This window comes from Hoplias malabaricus, chromosome 1 (assembly GCF_029633855.1).
Source record: "Hoplias malabaricus isolate fHopMal1 chromosome 1, fHopMal1.hap1, whole genome shotgun sequence".
In the NCBI taxonomy this organism is placed as follows: Eukaryota; Metazoa; Chordata; class Actinopteri; order Characiformes; family Erythrinidae; genus Hoplias; species Hoplias malabaricus.
The window spans coordinates 42,945,496-42,964,007 of NC_089800.1; the positions used below are offsets into that span (position 1 = coordinate 42,945,496).

The window sequence follows — 18,512 nt, forward strand, 5'->3', positions numbered from 1 at the left end:
ATAAGCGGTTACAGAGAATGAATGAATGAATGAATGAATCCAATTAAATGCCATTTACTTTAAAGTAACAGGACTGAATAGGTAGTTCTGTCTAAATATGATGTTCAGTATGTTCCATCACGACAATTTTATTCTTAAAACTGTCCTAAAATTACATATATGAAAAGTTCTCAATCTGCCCAAAATAATGAGGATGCATTCGTGACTTGCCACACCTCCGGGTGCTCTGTTTCCTCCCACAGTGCATACAAAATATGTATTAATGCACGAATTGTTCAATTAATTTATTCATTATAAAAAAATGTTAATATTTATACGTGGGGGAAAATAATTTGTGAAGTGTTGAAAAAATATTTTTTATTTACATTTGAAGATAATATAATCGAGTACAAACAGAAATTAATTAACACAAATATTCTGAATATTAATAGAATAATAATAATAAAGTATTTCTAAGTTGTTCAGTGATTTTTCTTTGTATGACGCTTGTTTGACTGGCGATTACCCACAATTCCGCGCTTTGTTTTTTGGTCGGTTCTGCGCAATTGCAGCGCGGCTTTGATCCGTTCTAACATGGCGCTGTGTATCGGGAGCTGAACACTGTTTTAAAGAGAAAGTGAATAATGAGAACGGTTAGGAATTTATCTTGCGCTCATTCAGACGGTGTGTTTGAGCGGGGAGCGGTCATGTCGTGGAGGTTTATCGCTGCGTGTGTGGTGACTTAAAGAGAGACGCTAACCGTGTGCTGACTGTTAGCTCTGTCTGACTGAGCATTTCAAACATAAACATCCGCCGAGCGCCTGCCCCAGAGAAACAGCCTCCCGCTGCTCCGGTCACTTTTACAGACGAGTCCACTTACCTGTCTGAGATTAAAGAGTTGCATGAGCTCTTCAGCACAACCCCTAACACAATGTCTGCTTTAAGCTTTTGGACTTTTCTAAGTTACTTGTTGACACCGCGCAGAGTTCAGTTGTCACAGCGGCTGCTAGTTGTTTAGCACCTGGTCCAGGTTTGGAAATGTCCACTTGATATCTTTGCTGAATAATACAGCTAGAGTGACTATAATACGACTGTTAATGCTATTTTGACGAAGAAATCCACTTAACACGTCCTTTTTCGGGCTTAAGCACTGGACATAATGTAACACAATCTAGAAGCTCTGTAAACCTTAACAGTTAAGCCTTGTTTGTTTGGCTAAATGTCGACTGTCCAGCTGGTTCTAATTTCCTCATCCTACAAGATCTAATAAGACAAAACCACTGATGATAGTTGTCTGACTCTAAGGGGTCAGCAAAGAGATTCTTAGAATGGGTTTGCTGCACTTGCTCTTCAGCTCCATTGGAAAGTGCATTGACTTATTTTGCCTCCTGCTGGACTTAAATTTTGTGATTGTGAACTCCATAGTTCGGTTGTTGGTGGCTGTAGTCTCCTTCATTGGGAGTTTACCCATGTTGCTCACAAGTTCACTGGTGGAGTGTGTGAATGTCACTCTGTTCTGTCTCATCACAATGATGGATGGTGTAACGGTGGTGACCCACAATATGATCGGAGGCTGGATGCAGCTGCTTGGTGGTCTGCTTGAAAGCTGCAAGATGGTGGGCTATCTGTCCTCGCATTTGTTGCTGCGCACAAAAGAGCTCCTGCACCGGGGACTTTTATCGGGACACGGTTTGCTGCGGCAGGCCTGTGAGGGCCTTGGCATTCTGTTCAGCCTTCTGCTGTACTTCATCAACACCATCATCAACCTCCTGCTCATTGGCACACAGAACCTGTACGGCCTGATGGTCAGCATGGTGGAAGCTGTGTCCAGCCCCCTGCAGAAAGCCCTGGAGCTGACCCTGACTGTCTTCACCTTTTTCTACAGCACAATAGTGGGCACCTCCATCCTGCTCTGGACACCGTGCAGACTGGCTATGGAGTTTCTGGGCTCTCTAGCACACATTTTCATCAGTGTCTTCTTACTAAACTCCTATGGGCTCCTGCTCACACTGGTCATAATCGTAAGTGCTACCATCTACCTGAACCCTGCCCTTTCACACAGAGGAGTTCAGTGGATAATAAACTATGTCAACACAGTTCCCACACTACAACGTCTCCAGAGGACCTTACAGCGCCTCTACATACTCGAGAGGAACTTATGGCAGAGGTTTTCCTGGCCCCGCAGCCGTCTCGGCCTCTGGACAACAACTGAAGCGAGGGAAGCTCTAGGGACAGGAGATGGAGATGTTGAGCAGCACAATGGCGAGGAAGAAGCTCATCAGGATGACGAGGCTGGACAAGGAGGAGAAGGAGATGTGGCTGATCGTGAAGATCAACCACAAGCCCTCCCTCCAGTGCCCGATCTGCCACTTCCAAGCTCCAGCACTCAAAGACCTTTGCAGAAGATGCCATCAGAGGAAGATTCCAAAAGCAACCCTGCTGATAATCTTCTGAATCTACTCCAGGAGCAGGAGGAGAGGAAAAAATGTGTCATCTGCCAGGACAGCACCAAGACTGTGGTGCTCCTGCCCTGCCGTCACTTGTGCTTATGTCGGGACTGTACCAACATCCTGCTTCGCCAACCCATCTATCAGCACAACTGCCCACTGTGCCGCCACATGATCTTGCAGACCATGGACGTGTATCTCTAAGGGGGACATGTATCTCAGATGTAATTCTGTGAATCTCAGGTGTAATTAAGCAAGACTGTTTTCTATTGGTGAACTCTCAGCTGTAAAGACTGTAGGTCACCTTTTCGCTGTCAATCTTTTGTCCATTCCACTGTGCTGAAACCTTTGCTACTGTCAAGTGTTAATACTCATTGTCACGCTCTTTTCTACGTTTGAGAGCTGTTCTCAGCTTAAGTCAAGGCTTGCTACTACAGTATCTTTCATATGGTGTTTTTTTTCTATTATAATTGAGCTTTTGTATTGATACACACTAATCTTTTATACCACAGTGTTGATGTGAATGTGAGCTTTACATGTAGTATCAACTACAGAGTTATATTCCTACATTGCAATCCAAAACAATATGCACTATGCAGTGGACTGGCATTGAGATAATATTGGGCACATGTATCTGTGTGATGCAATACTCTAGCCTTACAATGTGAAAGATAAAAATTGCTCGACAAAGGTTAAATGGGAACATTTTGTTGCTATGATTAATAGATTTATTCTTAGTGTTGGCAGTGTTTTGCTTTGCTGGCCTTTAACTCCTTCCATCTGATATGCACACATGATCCTATTTCTAGATTTTAGGGTCTCATATTAAATAGCTCATATGGTTAATCTGCTTTAGAAAGAACAATGATGTTTTGTGATGGTGCTTTCTCTAGCGCTCGTGTCCTCATATAAATGGTATTGATCCCTATTCCTTGAAATCCAAACATTAGGCCTCAGTTCTGCTGCACAATTTTACAATTTGGCTCCAAATTCAATTCAGCAAAGGGTATTACAGTGTATCCTAATGCCCAGTGGCACCAGAGGAAAAACCTTTTAGCAGGCACTTAGAGGATGTTTTAAGAGTTTTTTTATGTGATGCCCTTTTCTCAGCTCCTTAACACACTATGCCAAGGCAGGAACATTCTTCATCACAGTGTTGACTTGGAACTTGTGAACTACAAGTCAGAATCTAGCATTTTCTTTTACAACATTGTAAAAACGAATGCTCTTTCAAATCAGTGCCAAATGAACAAACAGTAACACCAATAACACAATCCTGGTCTGTATTAGAACTGCACAGTTTACATTTAATTAAATGGCTGGTTATTTTTTTTACAAAAGACAATGCAGCACAACATCAGGGAAATAAAATCTCTTTATCCAAAATGTAAAAGTTGCCAAATGTTGTCAACAGCCAATAACATGTTGTGTCAGATAGTTTTAACACAATTACATATTTTTCAGCCCCTCGTTGTTGGGTTATGGATGGTGTATGCATATTGTCTGAGGATGATGATGGATGTGTGCTGGTGTTTGTATTGTTATCTGTATTCTCACTAGTCGGCAGAGATGAGTTTCAGGTGTGAGTATGAAACACAGTAAAAGAATAAATGAGTTTGCTTCTTACTTTGGGCTCCACTTATGTCTGACACCTGTACATCCAACATTCCCCCCCCCCCCCCCACATATTGTTGCTGAAGGAACAGCTTCCTGAGGCTTTAGACTAGATGTCAGCCACAACAATAACAGTGAAATCAGTTTGATGTTGGGTGATGAATCACAAAAGCCACTAAAACTAGAGCATCTGTAGCCCAGTGATAGAGGCCTGATAGTCCACATTTGGCATATTACTACCACCTCTGCTACTACTACAACTAGTATTATTGCTAAGTGTTTTCCTAAGGAGATAATACAAGCTGTGGCAGCACAAATAAATGTTTCTACAGTGAGTGTATTTTAAAATGACTGAAGTCACTAATCTTAAGCGGTGTTTACAAACTTTTGGACATACGGTGTAGTAACAAACTTTTTTTTTTAAAACTGACAACTTTGGCTTTAATTTACATTGTGTTTGGAATGGACCAATAGAAATGATCTGCAATTGTTTAGAATAAAATTGTTACAGTGACATACTCTGATGTATCAAATGTTTTCTTTTTCACATATTAATTGTTATTGTTATAGGTTATATAATCATTGGTTTGGATAAGAGCTAAACTCCTGTAAATTAGGTGCCACAGAGTATAAACAGATATTTTATAGTTTATATCAAAAGCATTGTTTTTGATTCTTCACAATTTAGAAATGCACAATAATCAATTATTTGGGAAGAGTCATCTCAGTACTGGCAAATACCTGTTTAAAATGATATGATCAGCCATAACATTATGACTACTACTTTACTTCTACACTCTTGGTTGTCTTAGTTCTGCTGACCACAGAAGAGCACTGTGCAGTTCTGCAGGGTGAGTCAAAAGTCGCAGGATACCCTTTTATCTGAATACCCCAGCAAGTATTGGGTGAGAGGGCCTAACTTTTAGGCTATGTCCAGAACAATGCTGCCAACTTGAAAGCCATTATATTAGCTTTCCAATTGGAAAGTGTTCATGTAGCATATCTAAGAAATAAAAAGGTGTCCTGCGAATTATGACTAATCTTTGTAGAACACTTGTTCTTCTTTGATTCATCCTTGTAGAACACTCTGCCTTCTTTGTGCACCCCCGTTCACAGTTTTTCCTTTGGCCAGGAACACCGCAAAACAGGTATGATTTGGGTGGTTGATCATTTTCAGCTCTGCAGTGATACTTACGTCGTGCTGGTGTTGCACTGTATGATTGGAGCAGACACAGCAGTGCTGCTGGAGTTTTTAATCTCTGTGTCTACTCTGTTAGACACTTCTACCCCATTGCTCCACCTTGGAGATATAAAGTCAGAGACAGTAGCTCATCTGTTGCTTCACAGTTTGTGTTTGTCGTCCTCCCATCCTTCATCAGCAGACACAGGATGCTGACTGCTGGGTGTTTTTTGGTGGACAATTTTCAGTCCAGCAGTGACACCAAAGATTTTAAAAACTGTTCATAACACTGCAGTGTCTGAACAATGCTTTCATATTTGAATAATTTTAAAAATGTATCTTAAGCAAATTGTTTATAGATGCGAATAACCTCATGGTCCTAGATATATTTTGAAATTGTAACACGAGTGCTAATTCTCATTCTCATATTCATTTCTTGTTTATAATTATTTAAAAAATGATTTATGTTCTTAGTTTCTTGAACACGCGTATGTAATGTTATGAACACTTCTCTTTTGAAGTTAAAGATTAAGAGAAAGGAGGTTTTTGGGGCTTTTTTGCAGAACAATTATACACTATTGTAAAACATGCACAAGCAAAATATAATATATAAAAAAATATGGAAATATAAATAGGCATTTTGAAATTAAACTATCATGTTGTTGCTGTTAGTACAAAAGCAAAAAAGTAAAAATTTCATTTCAGGTGAAGGGAAAAGAAACAATATCAAAATACTTTTTGATATTAAATATGAATTTGCATTGACTTATTTTAAAGATAGGAATGTTTTGTCTGTTGAAACAATGGTGATGATATGTTTGAGAAACCGTAGGGTGTGAATAGGACATCAAAATTGCATGTTTAATCTCCTGGGTTCAGCAGCTGAGAGGGTGGGTGTGGGAGCCGATGATGATGGACTGGAATGGAGTCCATTTCCTTCCATTCCTGATTAGTCCTCAGAGAAATGTGTGACACAGCTGAGTTGGTCCCCATTCTTCAGCTCAATAGCAAATTTTACAGAGGCAAAATCTCTAATGGCTCTCTGCTTCCTGCGTAGGGTCATGACACTGTGGCGTCTACAGCCCAGAAATGCAGACTATGAAGGGAAATTGCCTTCTGTTTTATATATATATATATATAGGAAGACATTTGATACAGAGCTTTTAGAAGGAGACTCCTGTTTGATCGCCACAAAATGGATACTACTTCCATTAAATTGTAAATCCTTTTTCTTGAAACACAACCTTATATCTCCATTTTTGGCATTTTTTTTGTCGGACCGCCTACAATGTTTGAACCATTGGATGCACATGGTCCTCCAGAATGGTTTGGTAGTCCTTGGCAGTGGGCCAAGGGAATGCCATGAAATGGCAGCCCAAACCATCACTGATCCACCCCCATGCCTCACTCTGGGCATGCAACAGTCTGGGTGGTACGCTTCTTTGGGGCTTCTCCACAAACAACAGTAAACAGTAAAGGGGAAAACAGTAAAGGTGGACTGATCAGAGAACAATACATGTTTCACATTGTCCACAGCCCAAGATTTGCGCTCCTTGCACCATTGAAACCGACATTTGTCATAGGCATGAGTGACCAGTGGTTTGGCTATAACAGCCCGGCCGTGTATATCGACCCTGAGGATCTCCCGACGGACAGTTCTGGTGGAAACAGGAGAGTTGAGGTGCACATTTAATTCTGCTGTGATTTGGGCAGCTGTGGTTTTATGTTTTTTGGATACGATCCGGGTTAGCACCCGAACATCCCTTTCAGACAGCTTCCTCTTGCGTCCACAGTTAATCCTGTTGGATGTGTTCTATCCTTCTTGGTGGTATGCTGACATTACCCTGGATACCGTGGCTCTTGATACATCACAAAGACTTGCTGTCTTGGTCACAGATGCGCCAGCAAGACGTGCACCAACAATTTATCCTCTTTTGAACTATGGTATGTCACGCATAATGTTGTGTGCATTGCAATATTTTGAGCAAAACTGTGCTCTTACCCTCTGCTAATTGAACCTTCACACTCTGCTCTTAAAGGTGCAATGTGCAATTAATGAAGATTGGCCACCAGACTGGTCCAATTTAGCCATGAAACCTCCCACACTAAAATGACAGGTGTTTCAGTTTCGTTGTCCAACCCCTGTACCTCACAGAGAGAGGATTGCTGAATTTGTCTTATTTCACATTAGTGTGTGTCTTTGACTGAAATAGTGTAAAAGGAAGTGGTGGGGAGACATTTTTTGACCTTAGTGTGTTTATAAAACTCAGAGCTGCCTCCTTAAACTTCACATGCTTTAATCTCAATATTTGAATAAATAAGTAATTGTAATTCTTAAAATCAACAAAATGCCCTTGGTCTTTGTTCTTTGGTGGTAGATAATCTCATTTTTAAATAAAATGAACAAGAAAAACACTGATGCTATGTTATATGTTATGAACAAAACACCTTTTTTCATTTCTGCATTTATTAGTCCTGCCCTCCATATTTTCTGTAAACACAATCACATAATCAAAGCCACATGAAAACAAAGACATTGATATGAAGCAGCAAACTTCTCCAGATCTTCCAATGACAAGGGAATGGAGAGAGATTAGTCCCAAAATACTTTACAAATGCGTAAATGTTAATACACAAATAAAACACAAGTAACATATGTTTGTTTAAATTTACATAGCATATATTTGTAAAGTCGAAATCTCGAATTTAAAATGTTTTGTGAAGTGTTGAATCTGCATTTGTGGCTCAAGTCACTCACGTGTTTTCAGTGACTAGTATTTGTTAATTTCCTCTCGGGCGTGTTTGAATGTTGAGACTTTCCTTTCGCATTGCACCCGATCCAAATACAAATGCAGCCTGATCCACAAATGTGGCCAGGAGGCGAACAAGCCACTGTTGTTTTAGGACGTGTGGGGCCAACTGAAATGGAGACGCATTTGCGCAACTTTTAATGTGGAAGTTCGAACAAACAGCCGCCCAAGCCGCTGAATTCAGCTAAATATCACAGACAGTTAGGAGTGAGGGATCACTGTGCAACACTTTTGAAGGTGCCCTAAGGAGAGGGGCAAATACCCTACGGCCCCTAAACAGAAATTGCGCTTCTCATTGGTCATCACTTTTATTTAGCCAATCCACAGCCAGAGTTAGCTGTCCATCATTTATGGCAGCAGCCAATGGACTCACAGTCCCGCCTACAGGGGGTTTAGCTGCGGCCCTGAGAGCAACAGATCAGTCCTGAAACAATGGGGGGAGATAACAGTGCCACCTAGCGGTAGATCGTTCTCCTGCTGGCCACATTTGTGGATCAGGCTGCATTTGTATTTGGATCGGATGAAATACGAAAGGAAAGTCTCAAAAACCCGCGAAAGGAAATGAAAAAATACACGTCACGAAAAACACGTGAGTGCCTTAATCCACAAATGCAGATTCTACATTTTACAAATAAATTTTAAATTCGAGACTTTGATTTTATAAATATATTCAATGTAAATTTAAACAAATGTATTTATTTTCGCATAAAAATATGATATATTTATGAAAACCAAAAACATGTATTTATGAATGTAACTATTTGTACAAATTGCCGACCGTGACACATAGATTGAAATGTATTCATTTGTGAATAGTGAAACAGATTTGTGACTTTGTGGATTACATTTACGCACTTATGAAGTATTTTGAGACTAATCTCTCCATATTATTTTGGGCTTTCTTGTATTTGAAACACCTCTGTGACAAAGGCTATATGGCTAATGGCGGTCCAGCTAAACTAGGCTTGCCTAGTTTTCATTTTTCTTGTTTATTATTATTATTATTATTATACAAAATTGAACAGTTCTGCCCCTTACATCGAATAAAATCCTTTACACCTGCCCATCCCTCATTGCTGTAAGAACCATGTATATTCTTATGTGTTATACCTAGAGGTTGGAAAGATACTGTGAAGATTTGTTGGCACTGAGCTGTGGACATGAGAGTGTTCAGGTACCGATGCTGGACGATTGGTACTGGATCACAAACCCCACCCAAAATAATCCCTAAAGCCAGTGAGCGGTACTCCGTCACTCCAAAGAATGCATTTAACTGCTCCACAGCTCAATGCTTTGTGACTTTATACCCTTTCAGCCCAGAATTATTATAGGACATGGTGGTCCGAAGGTTATGTTCAGCTGCTCCAGAGCATCCCAATTCATTTCAGTCTTCTCTATGAAAATTATAAAACTATGTGCATCCCTAATGGATCCTTAAGCCTTGGGTAGTGCACAAAGTGTGAAAATAATGTCTTCTACACCCAATCACTGTGCAGTATGTCTAACACAAACCCATTTATGTTCAGCTGCCACAGTTTTATCACCCATGCCATGCACTATGTAGAAAGTAGAGAGGCATTTGGGACACAGTCTGCTGGTGAGTGCCACTCCTGGATGGAGACCACAGCACTAAGCACATACATACAAGCCATTCACATTGAAATCCAGTCTAGCACCACGTATGAAAGTGACTCATATCTGATTTGAAAGGATCGGATATGACATGTCCACAGAGTCCTGAAAAAATGTGATTTCTGTCAAAATAAGCAAATATAAAAAGAATTCAGATTTCTGTCACTTCAGCCTGGTAATGTGAACATAGTCATGTATAGGTGAGGCTCATTTAGCACTTTGGACAGCTCCTTGTTCCAATATTCCCAGGGTGCTTAGTGGCTAAGCTTTAATTAATTAATGTATAAGAAAAAATGTTTCATCGTGTGATATATCAGAACACATGTGGCTGCATTGTTTTGAAGAGATAAGCAATGCTTTGTTTGTATTAATACTTCAAATGGAATCATTTTCATAAAGGAATGAAATCAAACGTAAAAGCTACAAACACATCGGGAGATTCGCAGTAGTCCACAGTGTCCAGCTGCAGTGAGAACAATAGGTTTAATTATAAGAGTTTTAACTCAGGAAGAAAGCATCATGAAGCAGAGAAAGGAAAGGCTTCCTGTTTGTCAGAGGAAGACTGGAAGAATGATCTTGCAGTCAGTGACACATAATGGGATTTCCCTACATACTCTAGTTCAATAATGTGGATGAAATGGATATTTATAACCACTGTTGTGTATGACTCATGAAATCCATATCAGCACACTAAATGAATTATCTCTCCATAATAAAGTTTAATTAAATTTATGGGCAAAAGCTCTCTGCGGATCTGCAAGACGCGTCCATTCTCGGAAGACTGGGAAATGAACACAGTCTACTTTTTTTTATTTTTGTGTTTACAATCAGTATTCTTTAGCACAGCTACCTACAGTTTCAGTTAGTGTGAATGAAGCAGTATGTTTGAACTCACTCATTTTCTGTAACCACTTCCTCTTGGTCAGGGTCAGGGTCATGGTCCAAATCCTACCTGGAATCAAAGAATTCAAGGCAGGAACACACCCTGGACGAGGTGCCAGTACATCACAGGGCACCACACACTGCCCCAGTGACTCACCCTCTTACACCTATGAATACTTGCGCAGAGCCAAAGCCACTCAGACCCTGGGGAGAACATCAGAGGCAGGGTTTAAACCAGGATCCTGAGAACCCGGAGCCATGTGGTAGTGACACCACCAGCTGTGCCACCTTTTCGCCCTATGTTTGAATCTCCACTCTCAAAGGAGGTCTAAATCAAGGTCACAATATCTATACTGTTTGATTTGCACTTAAAACTCGATAAGAAAATCTATTCTGGTTGAGTCCACAGTCACATCCTAGTCAGGGTGTTGGTTGATTTAAAGTGTTAGGCCTTCAGTTCCGCTCCTGAGGTCCTGACCAATGAGAAATGTCTTGGCTGAATCATTCAAAAAAGTAACCTAATTTTTTTTCAACTTAAACTTAAAAACAAGATTTCATAATTTATTAAACATGCCCTTTATATTTATTTCCACAGAAACGACAAGGTATTGTTTTTGTGCAAAGATTTGTTAAAGGATACTACTGTTAATCAACGTGTTTTTTTCTGTATTTTATGTGTAGTTGATTTTAGCAATTTATTTTATTTATTTATTTTTTTTCTTTTGGGACAGAAGTCCCAGAGCGTCTTTATAGAAAAGACGATGCTTAAGTGATGGATTGATTCCCCCTGCTGGTAGTTTACCAGAGTACAACAGTGCCATCTGTTTTATGTTAACCGTTACTGTATATACACTGATCAGCCATAACATTATGACCTTGCTTCTGCACTCACTGGCCATTCTCTAAGCCCCACTGACCAGACAGAGGCATAATATAGTTCTACTATTACAGTAGTCCACGTGTTGCTCTGCATACTTTTTTGTCTCCTTTCACTTTTTTCTTCAGCAGCGTGACTGTGACTGATCCACTCACACCAACACAAGACACAAGCACCACGTCAGTGTCACGTTATGTTATATATATATATATATATATGCAATAATGTTATTTATTCTAATGTTGGGCCTTATTTGTTGTTTGTTTTATTTGTATTAACACTTACTTCTCATAATCTCTGGTGCCTAAAACTATTGCACAGCACTGTATATATAATGAATTATATATATAATGAATTAATGAATTTTAACACATATATACTTTTTTTAATGTCATTATTTAAAAAGACTAATTTGTTTAATCCCTATCTAAGATCAGCTCATATGTGGACATTAGCTCGACTTTCCTGGGAGTGGTTATAAAGGAAAGCATTGTGGCTTTCTGCATCCCCTAGTGGAATGAGTTATGAAACAGAAAAGCAGTAAAACTAGTCTTCAGTTCATTCCGAAGATTTGTCTCTTTTAACCTGCAGATTTCTCCAAGACTGGCTCTAAACCAGATGAGGCAGAATGAGCAAGCTTATGTACATGAGTTCATTTTGCCAATAAGAAGCTTACATTCTTGCTCCTAGAGAACAAAAGCAAGCAACATGAGTCTCATCCACACACTGATGAGGGAGGTCCACACAGTGACCATGGTCCACCTCCGTGATTACACAATTTACTGAGAACGTAATCTCCCAAATATTCATATAAATCTCAGAGGTCAGACAGGGTAATGTTAAATGGGTCAGTTCCACCTACTGCTGTGCACAATAGACGTCTTCAAAATGAAGAAGAGAAAACAGAAAGGAGTTTCACTATATGTCCTAAAATGTGTAGACACCTCTTATAAGTAGTGAACTCAGCCATACACACACAACTCGTGTAATCTCTACTCAAAATGTCAAATAAAATGGGCTTCACTCAAAGAGTTGCAAACAAGCTTTGGGGCACTATTCTCAGTGCCAGGCTAGAAGGTTAAAAAAGGTCATGGGCTTTGGGCTCTGGAGCAGTCTAAACGTTGTGTGGAGTGATGGCCTGCCGTCCAGTACCTTAGAGTGTTATTCTGTGGTTCAGAACTAATCATCCTGCAACAGTTTCTGGCCTTACTGGAGTTCTGATGTGTGAATGCCATCGACTCCTCTCAGAACTGCTGTAACATCCAGTGTAAAGACTTTCCAGACTGAATGACTTACAATTTGGTGTCATTTTAAATGACAATATTTTCACTTCTCCTCAGGCATGTTTATGAGAAATGAATTTATAATTGTGTGTGTAATACTGAGCAAATATTTCAGTCTGTAAAGGATCTATTTAAAAACGGCTACCCATTGTTGCAGATGCATTACAAATATAGGGGTGATAAAGAAGATGTCATTAAGTTAAATCTATATAAAATCTGAGCCTTATGAGTGTGTCATTATTTTTTTACACATATGATTAGTGTGTCATTTTTCAGGTGACTTCTCATAGCCTCATTCATCTGGTATTTCCCTTACACTACCACATCCATTCTGAAATTTTGGACTAAGAGCAATGACTGGGCAGGTCTGAACATAATGATATTAAGTATTTGAGCTACAGGGTGGGCTCTCAGGCGCCCTACAGCCTGTTATGTCTGTTGGAGCTGGTGGAAGCATTCAGCGTCCATGACCTCATGGAAAGGAGCGAGCGGCTCTAGGGGCCGGGCGAGCTTCACCCATTCCCAGCATCTTTTCAGCAACAACAACAAAAAAATATCAAGAAACACATTCCAGACATGCCCCTGCCAGTGAATGGGGGAAATTTGGAGAGAGGGGGGGTGAGAGAGAGAGAGAGGGGGGGAGAGGGAGAGAGGCAAAGGAAGCACAGAATTTCAAAGAAAGAGAAACAAACAGACAGACAATGTTTGTGTAAGAGAAAGAACATGTGCACCAGAAGAAAAGGGAGACAGTGAGAGAACTGTACACCATACACCAGGTGTCCTGGCTGAGGAGTGTAAGCAGTAATGTTACAGCTTTGAAAATGGTGAAACCATTAGGCCAGGGGACGCCTGTGACTTACCATAAATGAGCCTCCATTCCCTAATCATGGTTTGGGCTCACAACAAGAGCTCTGTCTTTAATTTAATAAGCACTGAATTCCACAAGTGATTTATGAGCCCACACCTAAAACCAGTTCCTAACCAATAACAGAATGCATTTAACAGAAGCATGGTCATATTTTTATTACTGTCAAACCTTCTGCTCTGAAATGACTGTTTCCAGGTTGTAAAAATGTGCTCATGTACCAAAATTCTTCTTCATATTGTTTCTTACATATTCTTTGTTAATGCAAAAGCTGCCAGCTATTTTTTTTTTCCTTTTCATAGTATCAGACATATTTATAATGGTAGAATGACTTAGTGCTGCTCAGCGTATAGCAACTGTGTGTAAAAATAATGATAAAAATACTAGGAAGGCAAAACCCTGATCAACAAGGGCCTTTGTCCTTATCTGTGAGAAAAAAAAAACACAACAGAAAAAAGAATGAGTGGTGTAAAATCCGGCCCTCAGTCTGTTAGCTGGTGTGTATTAGTGTTGTTTTAAGCAGGGTATAGTTGAAATCTAGGCAAAAACAGCTGAGTTTTTCCAGTCTGAGTACACCAGGAAGCCGGTGAATGTGCTGTCTGTCTTGGGGCTGGAGTAGAAGCCGACATACTCGCCCATGGCCATCTGCACCCACACCTGATCACCAGGAATAAGGTGCAGAAGGGTGCCCCCAGACAACGAGGCTGGCTTGGACCAGTTTCCAAAAATCTGGAAATAGGAAGCAACTGTGTGTCCGTTCTTCATCAGGTCGAACTGGAGGCTGGAGCGGTACACGGTGGCATGGACAGCGAAGTAATAAACACCAGGCACTCTGCAAGTGAAGCGTCCCGTCTCCAGGTTATAGTCCCCCTGCTCATTCAGGATAATCTTGTCAAAGCGCACTGCGTCCCCTACAGCTAAGGGTGTGGTGCGAGACTCTGACAGCTTGGCACTAAAGGCAGATTTAGGGGCCACAGCACATTCGCCAGGAGAGCCCCTCTCACCCTTCTCTCCTGTGTCTCCTCTGTCCCCAGTTAGGCCCCTCACACCTGGCTGGCCTGCAGAAGATCAGCACAGTCAGAAAGAAAAGAAAAGTTAGCTGGCAGTACACTACAAGTGACAAAAGAATTGCATAAAACAACTACAGTCAAACACACTACCACACCATTACACTCCTGCTTTGTATGAACTAATAACACTCAGGGGCTAACCATGGTATTGTTTTGCTCCATAAAGTGTTTTTTTTCTGTTAGAAGTATACAGGCAGCTTCAGCCTTTTCTGATTAGTTAGCATCTTTGTTGTACATAATCCTCAGAAAACTCAGTTAATTAACAACACATTTTCTGTAGGATCACTATTTCAGCACGTTTTGTGCCAAGCTACAGGATATGTCTGAGACAGACTCTAATTTGAACACCTTTTTCTAATTAGAAGAACTTTGCAGTAAAAATCTGAACACAGTGCTTGTGTTAAAGGACACTTCAACTGGATTAAAATGAACCCAGAATGTACTCAAAAATCATTTTTATGCATTTTATATTGTTCTCTCAATTAAGCCCATCATATTTGTGTGGCTAATGAACTAAGAATTATGGTAATTCTTTTTTGCATTACCATTTATGGACTACACTTTTGTTTGTTACTAGACTTGCTTCATCACTGTCAGGACTTACCATTGTTTCTCCTTGTTTGATACATTTTTACAAGAAGGAAAAAAGTTAATTTGAAAAGATGATGTAATAAGATTTACACCAGTGGACTATTAGCTTAGCATTTTGTCTCTATGCAACTTCAGGACTTTGGTGAATGTTCCACTGGGCATTGTGACATAATCCTTCCAAAGACTGTAACACAAACTTCTTTTAGAGGTTACAGCGGAAAATAAACATGCCCTGCTTCAACAGATATAAAACCTCAGATTGGTAACTACCAGATATGTTTTTTAGTGTATATATATATATATATATATATATATATATATATATATATATATATATATATATATGATTGAGTTAATACATTTTGAATGTTGAAATAATAACTGGAAAAAATATTGTATGCATAAGGCAAATGTATGTTTACCTGGTTCTCCTCTTTCTCCCCTCTCTCCTTTCTCTCCAAGCTGTCCATCTCGCCCATCTCTTCCATCTCGACCCGGCTGGCCTGGGCTGCCGTGCAACCCAGGAGACCCTGGGATACCCGGGCTGCCAGTACACAGGCTGGGAATCTTATTATCGTCCAGTGAATTTGAGAAATGGACCAGGAAAACAAGGAAGAGGACAAAAGGCCAAGACTGGAGGAGGGTCATTGTTTTGAGTCTGTTGAGAGAGACCTGATAAAGTGTGAACAAACCTGTCTTTGCTCACTGTTGTTTTCAGCATAGTTAGTTAAGGCTTGATGACTTGGTAAATAGCAGTTAATTGGCTGTTTTCACATGTATCAGCCCTGGGAGAAAATTGGCAATACATTTGAGATTAATTCAAAACAAAAAAGAGTAAGTGACAGAGTTAGAAGCCAAATCCATTATAGGTTTTATATTTAAAATGTAGAAATTGGGACTGGGATTAGCATCTCAACTGAATTAAAATTCAGACATTTTAGCATAGTCCAACATTTCCTAAACAATTCCATTGTGCTACAGCACAATAGATACATCAGTTTTCAGTTTGAAATACTTGCCTATTCTAAACTGAATCTGTCCAATGCGTTTATTATTAAGATATTGAAAAATATTTGCCCATATTAATATGAAACCAATTGATTTTGCCCCCTATTGGTAGGTGGAAAGAACTGTGCTGCGTGCTTCAAAGGTAATGTGACAAGCACAAATCTAAGAGCTCTGAGCACCACAGGGAAAACCTATCATTCATATTAATAGCTGAAGTATGAGCTAAGCCGTAAAATTGCACCTTAAAAAAACACATAGAAGTATTAAATGAAAATAGCGGAGTGTATTTTAACAGTCCATTTGCTTCTGATGGATTCTCCAAAAGGGTGAACTGAAGCCTCTCATTAGCATGGAGGAATGAAGAAGCTCCTTTCCTTATTCCACTGGAAAGTGTTTTTGCACGGATTGCAGTGCTTCTGTTGATCTGTACTGACACTAACTGTGAGAAGCACATGGTTGTAGCAGCGATCCACAATCAGGCACTGAAAATGCACTGTCAGCTAAAGTAAGTGTTTAGTGACTGGTGAGTTTTTACATGTCGCCCCAGGCCAGACATTTCCGAGACTTTACGCCTGACCGTAAATCTGTGGGTGTGCTGTTTTTCAAACAGCTGCTTCAAGTAAAAGTTAAGAAACTTGCTGATGACTCATTCTGAGAAAACACAAAAAAAGAGCAACAAGGAATGCTGTAGAGGGCAGCCAGGGCTGTGCAAGTACAAATGTCTTTAATTTAAGAGTGAGAGAGACAGACAGCACATCTGTCTCCACTCCTCTCTCTCCAACAGAAGCTACTGTTACGCTAAGGTCAGTGTTTTTGTGCCGAGGGTTCAGCTCTTTCTTTAAGCCGTATGAAACAGAACAGGAAGCGCACGCGCAAACACCGTCACTCTGCGGCCCCTCGTAGGTCCGTTTTGTTTTCTCTTTTAATATCTGCTTCCTGTATGAGCACGCGGCCAGATTCCCGTACCTGCGTTAGCTTCCTGCACAGACTAGGTTTGCTTTAGTAGATCTGCCACAGAGTTAATAAATGGGTATTAAGTGCCACTAGGACTTGCTCATTTTTCGTATTTGGCAAGGCCATATAGCAAAACGAAACGTAATAATTCTGCAGAAACTACACAAATTATGTTTTCTGTGCAGGTGAAGAGATATTACATCACAACAGCAGTACGGTCTACCGTACAGAAACCGAGTTTAATCACTTCAAAATGAGCTCACTTTGCTGTTGTTGCTCTGTTAGTTTATTATATTTTTATGTAAAAAGAAATTTGGTTTCTAGACATTATCAGAAGTAATATCAGTTGAAAAGTATATTTAGAAAAAAAACTAATAATAACAATCATAACATTTAAATGAGATAATATAAACATTGCCTCTTTTATCATGTTCAAGGGGTAAATTAAGTGTCAGACTGGAACATTTAAGTGAATTATAGCTTTCTGATTTGTGTGTGTGTGTGTGTGTATAACAGTTTGGCAAGGGCACTTTGCTTTACCTGCAAGTACAATATATCAGTAACAGTCTATTCAAATAAAAAACTGTAAACACTGATTTGTTATTCAGATGAAGTAACAAAAAAAAAAAAAATCACTGAACTTGAAATGCAGAATTCTGAAACATGATGCAACGCAACTGACTCAAATACAGCTCTGCATCTGCAATCAGTTCAAAGAATTGCCTTCTAAAATAGTTGAGGTCGACCTAACACCTGGCCCAGAAACTTTCAAATGATATCCCTCTTCTCTACGTCCAGCTGCCAACTACTGCCACACCTGCCAACTAATTAATGATCAAAAACAACAATAAAATCTGGTTTAACTTACCATTTAGTTATTCACTGCGTCACAGGGCAGACAGTGTCCGAGTAGGGAAAAGTGAAAACAACAGAGACTCCTCTTTTCCGAGCGAGGAGAAAGAAGTCTGGGAAAAAGTGAGCACTCTGGGGCTTGAAAGAAAATGGCAATGGAAGCCAATTAGAGAGGAGGGAGAGAGAGAGAGAGAGAGAGAGAGAGAGAGAGAGGGAGTCAGGGAGGGTGAGAGAGGGAGCGTCCAAGGGCCGGAGACAAACTGTTTGAAGCAAATCCAAAGGAAAGGGGGAAAAGAGGACAATGAACTATATAAACACTGAATGATATGGTAGTATCAGAGCACACATGGGAGTTCCAAATGTGTGAGTAATTAGTCTGAGGTTAAGAATGACGGACTGCTGGCTCCATGTGATTGAGGAGGGGATTTCACTAGAATAAATACACATATAATTCAGAACACTCTGGTC

At 40.0% G+C, this 18,512-nt stretch overlaps 2 protein-coding genes across 3 annotated transcripts; one reads left to right on the forward strand and one right to left on the reverse strand.

Annotated features, from left to right (window-relative positions):
• The first annotated feature begins 565 nt into the window (after nt 1-565).
• On the forward strand, nt 566-4,516 carry rnf26 (ring finger protein 26). Its single transcript, XM_066662957.1, has one exon. The coding sequence runs from the start codon at nt 1,308-1,310 to the stop codon at nt 2,628-2,630; it is 1,323 nt and encodes a 440-aa protein (XP_066519054.1). The 5' UTR covers nt 566-1,307; the 3' UTR covers nt 2,631-4,516.
• A 9,182-nt stretch (nt 4,517-13,698) lies between these two features.
• Nucleotides 13,699-18,194, reverse strand: c1qtnf5 (C1q and TNF related 5). 2 transcript variants are annotated; one of them, XM_066686157.1, is made up of 3 exons: nt 18,061-18,194; nt 15,653-15,902; nt 13,699-14,627 (listed from the first exon to the last, which is right to left on the reverse strand). In XM_066686157.1, exons 1-3 carry the CDS (start codon nt 18,061-18,063, stop codon nt 14,107-14,109), a joined length of 774 nt encoding a protein of 257 aa, XP_066542254.1. In that variant the 5' UTR covers nt 18,064-18,194; the 3' UTR covers nt 13,699-14,106. The 2 variants fall into 2 exon arrangements, with proteins under 2 accessions (XP_066542254.1, XP_066542263.1); XM_066686166.1 differs by having other exon boundaries at nt 15,653-15,888; nt 18,061-18,177.
• Nucleotides 18,195-18,512: the final 318 nt, after the last annotated feature.

What these genes read in the sequence shown, in the direction of transcription:
- rnf26 (XM_066662957.1), top strand. Translation starts at nt 1,308, where the DNA reads ATGGGTTTGCTGCACTTGCTCTTCAGCTCCATTGGAAAGTGCATTGAC.
- c1qtnf5 (XM_066686157.1), bottom strand. An exon ending in GGGAGAAAGAGGAGAACCAG is followed by an intron (nt 14,628 to 15,652) that starts GTAAACATACAT and finishes GATCTTCTGCAG; the next exon opens with GCCAGCCAGGTGTGAGGGGC.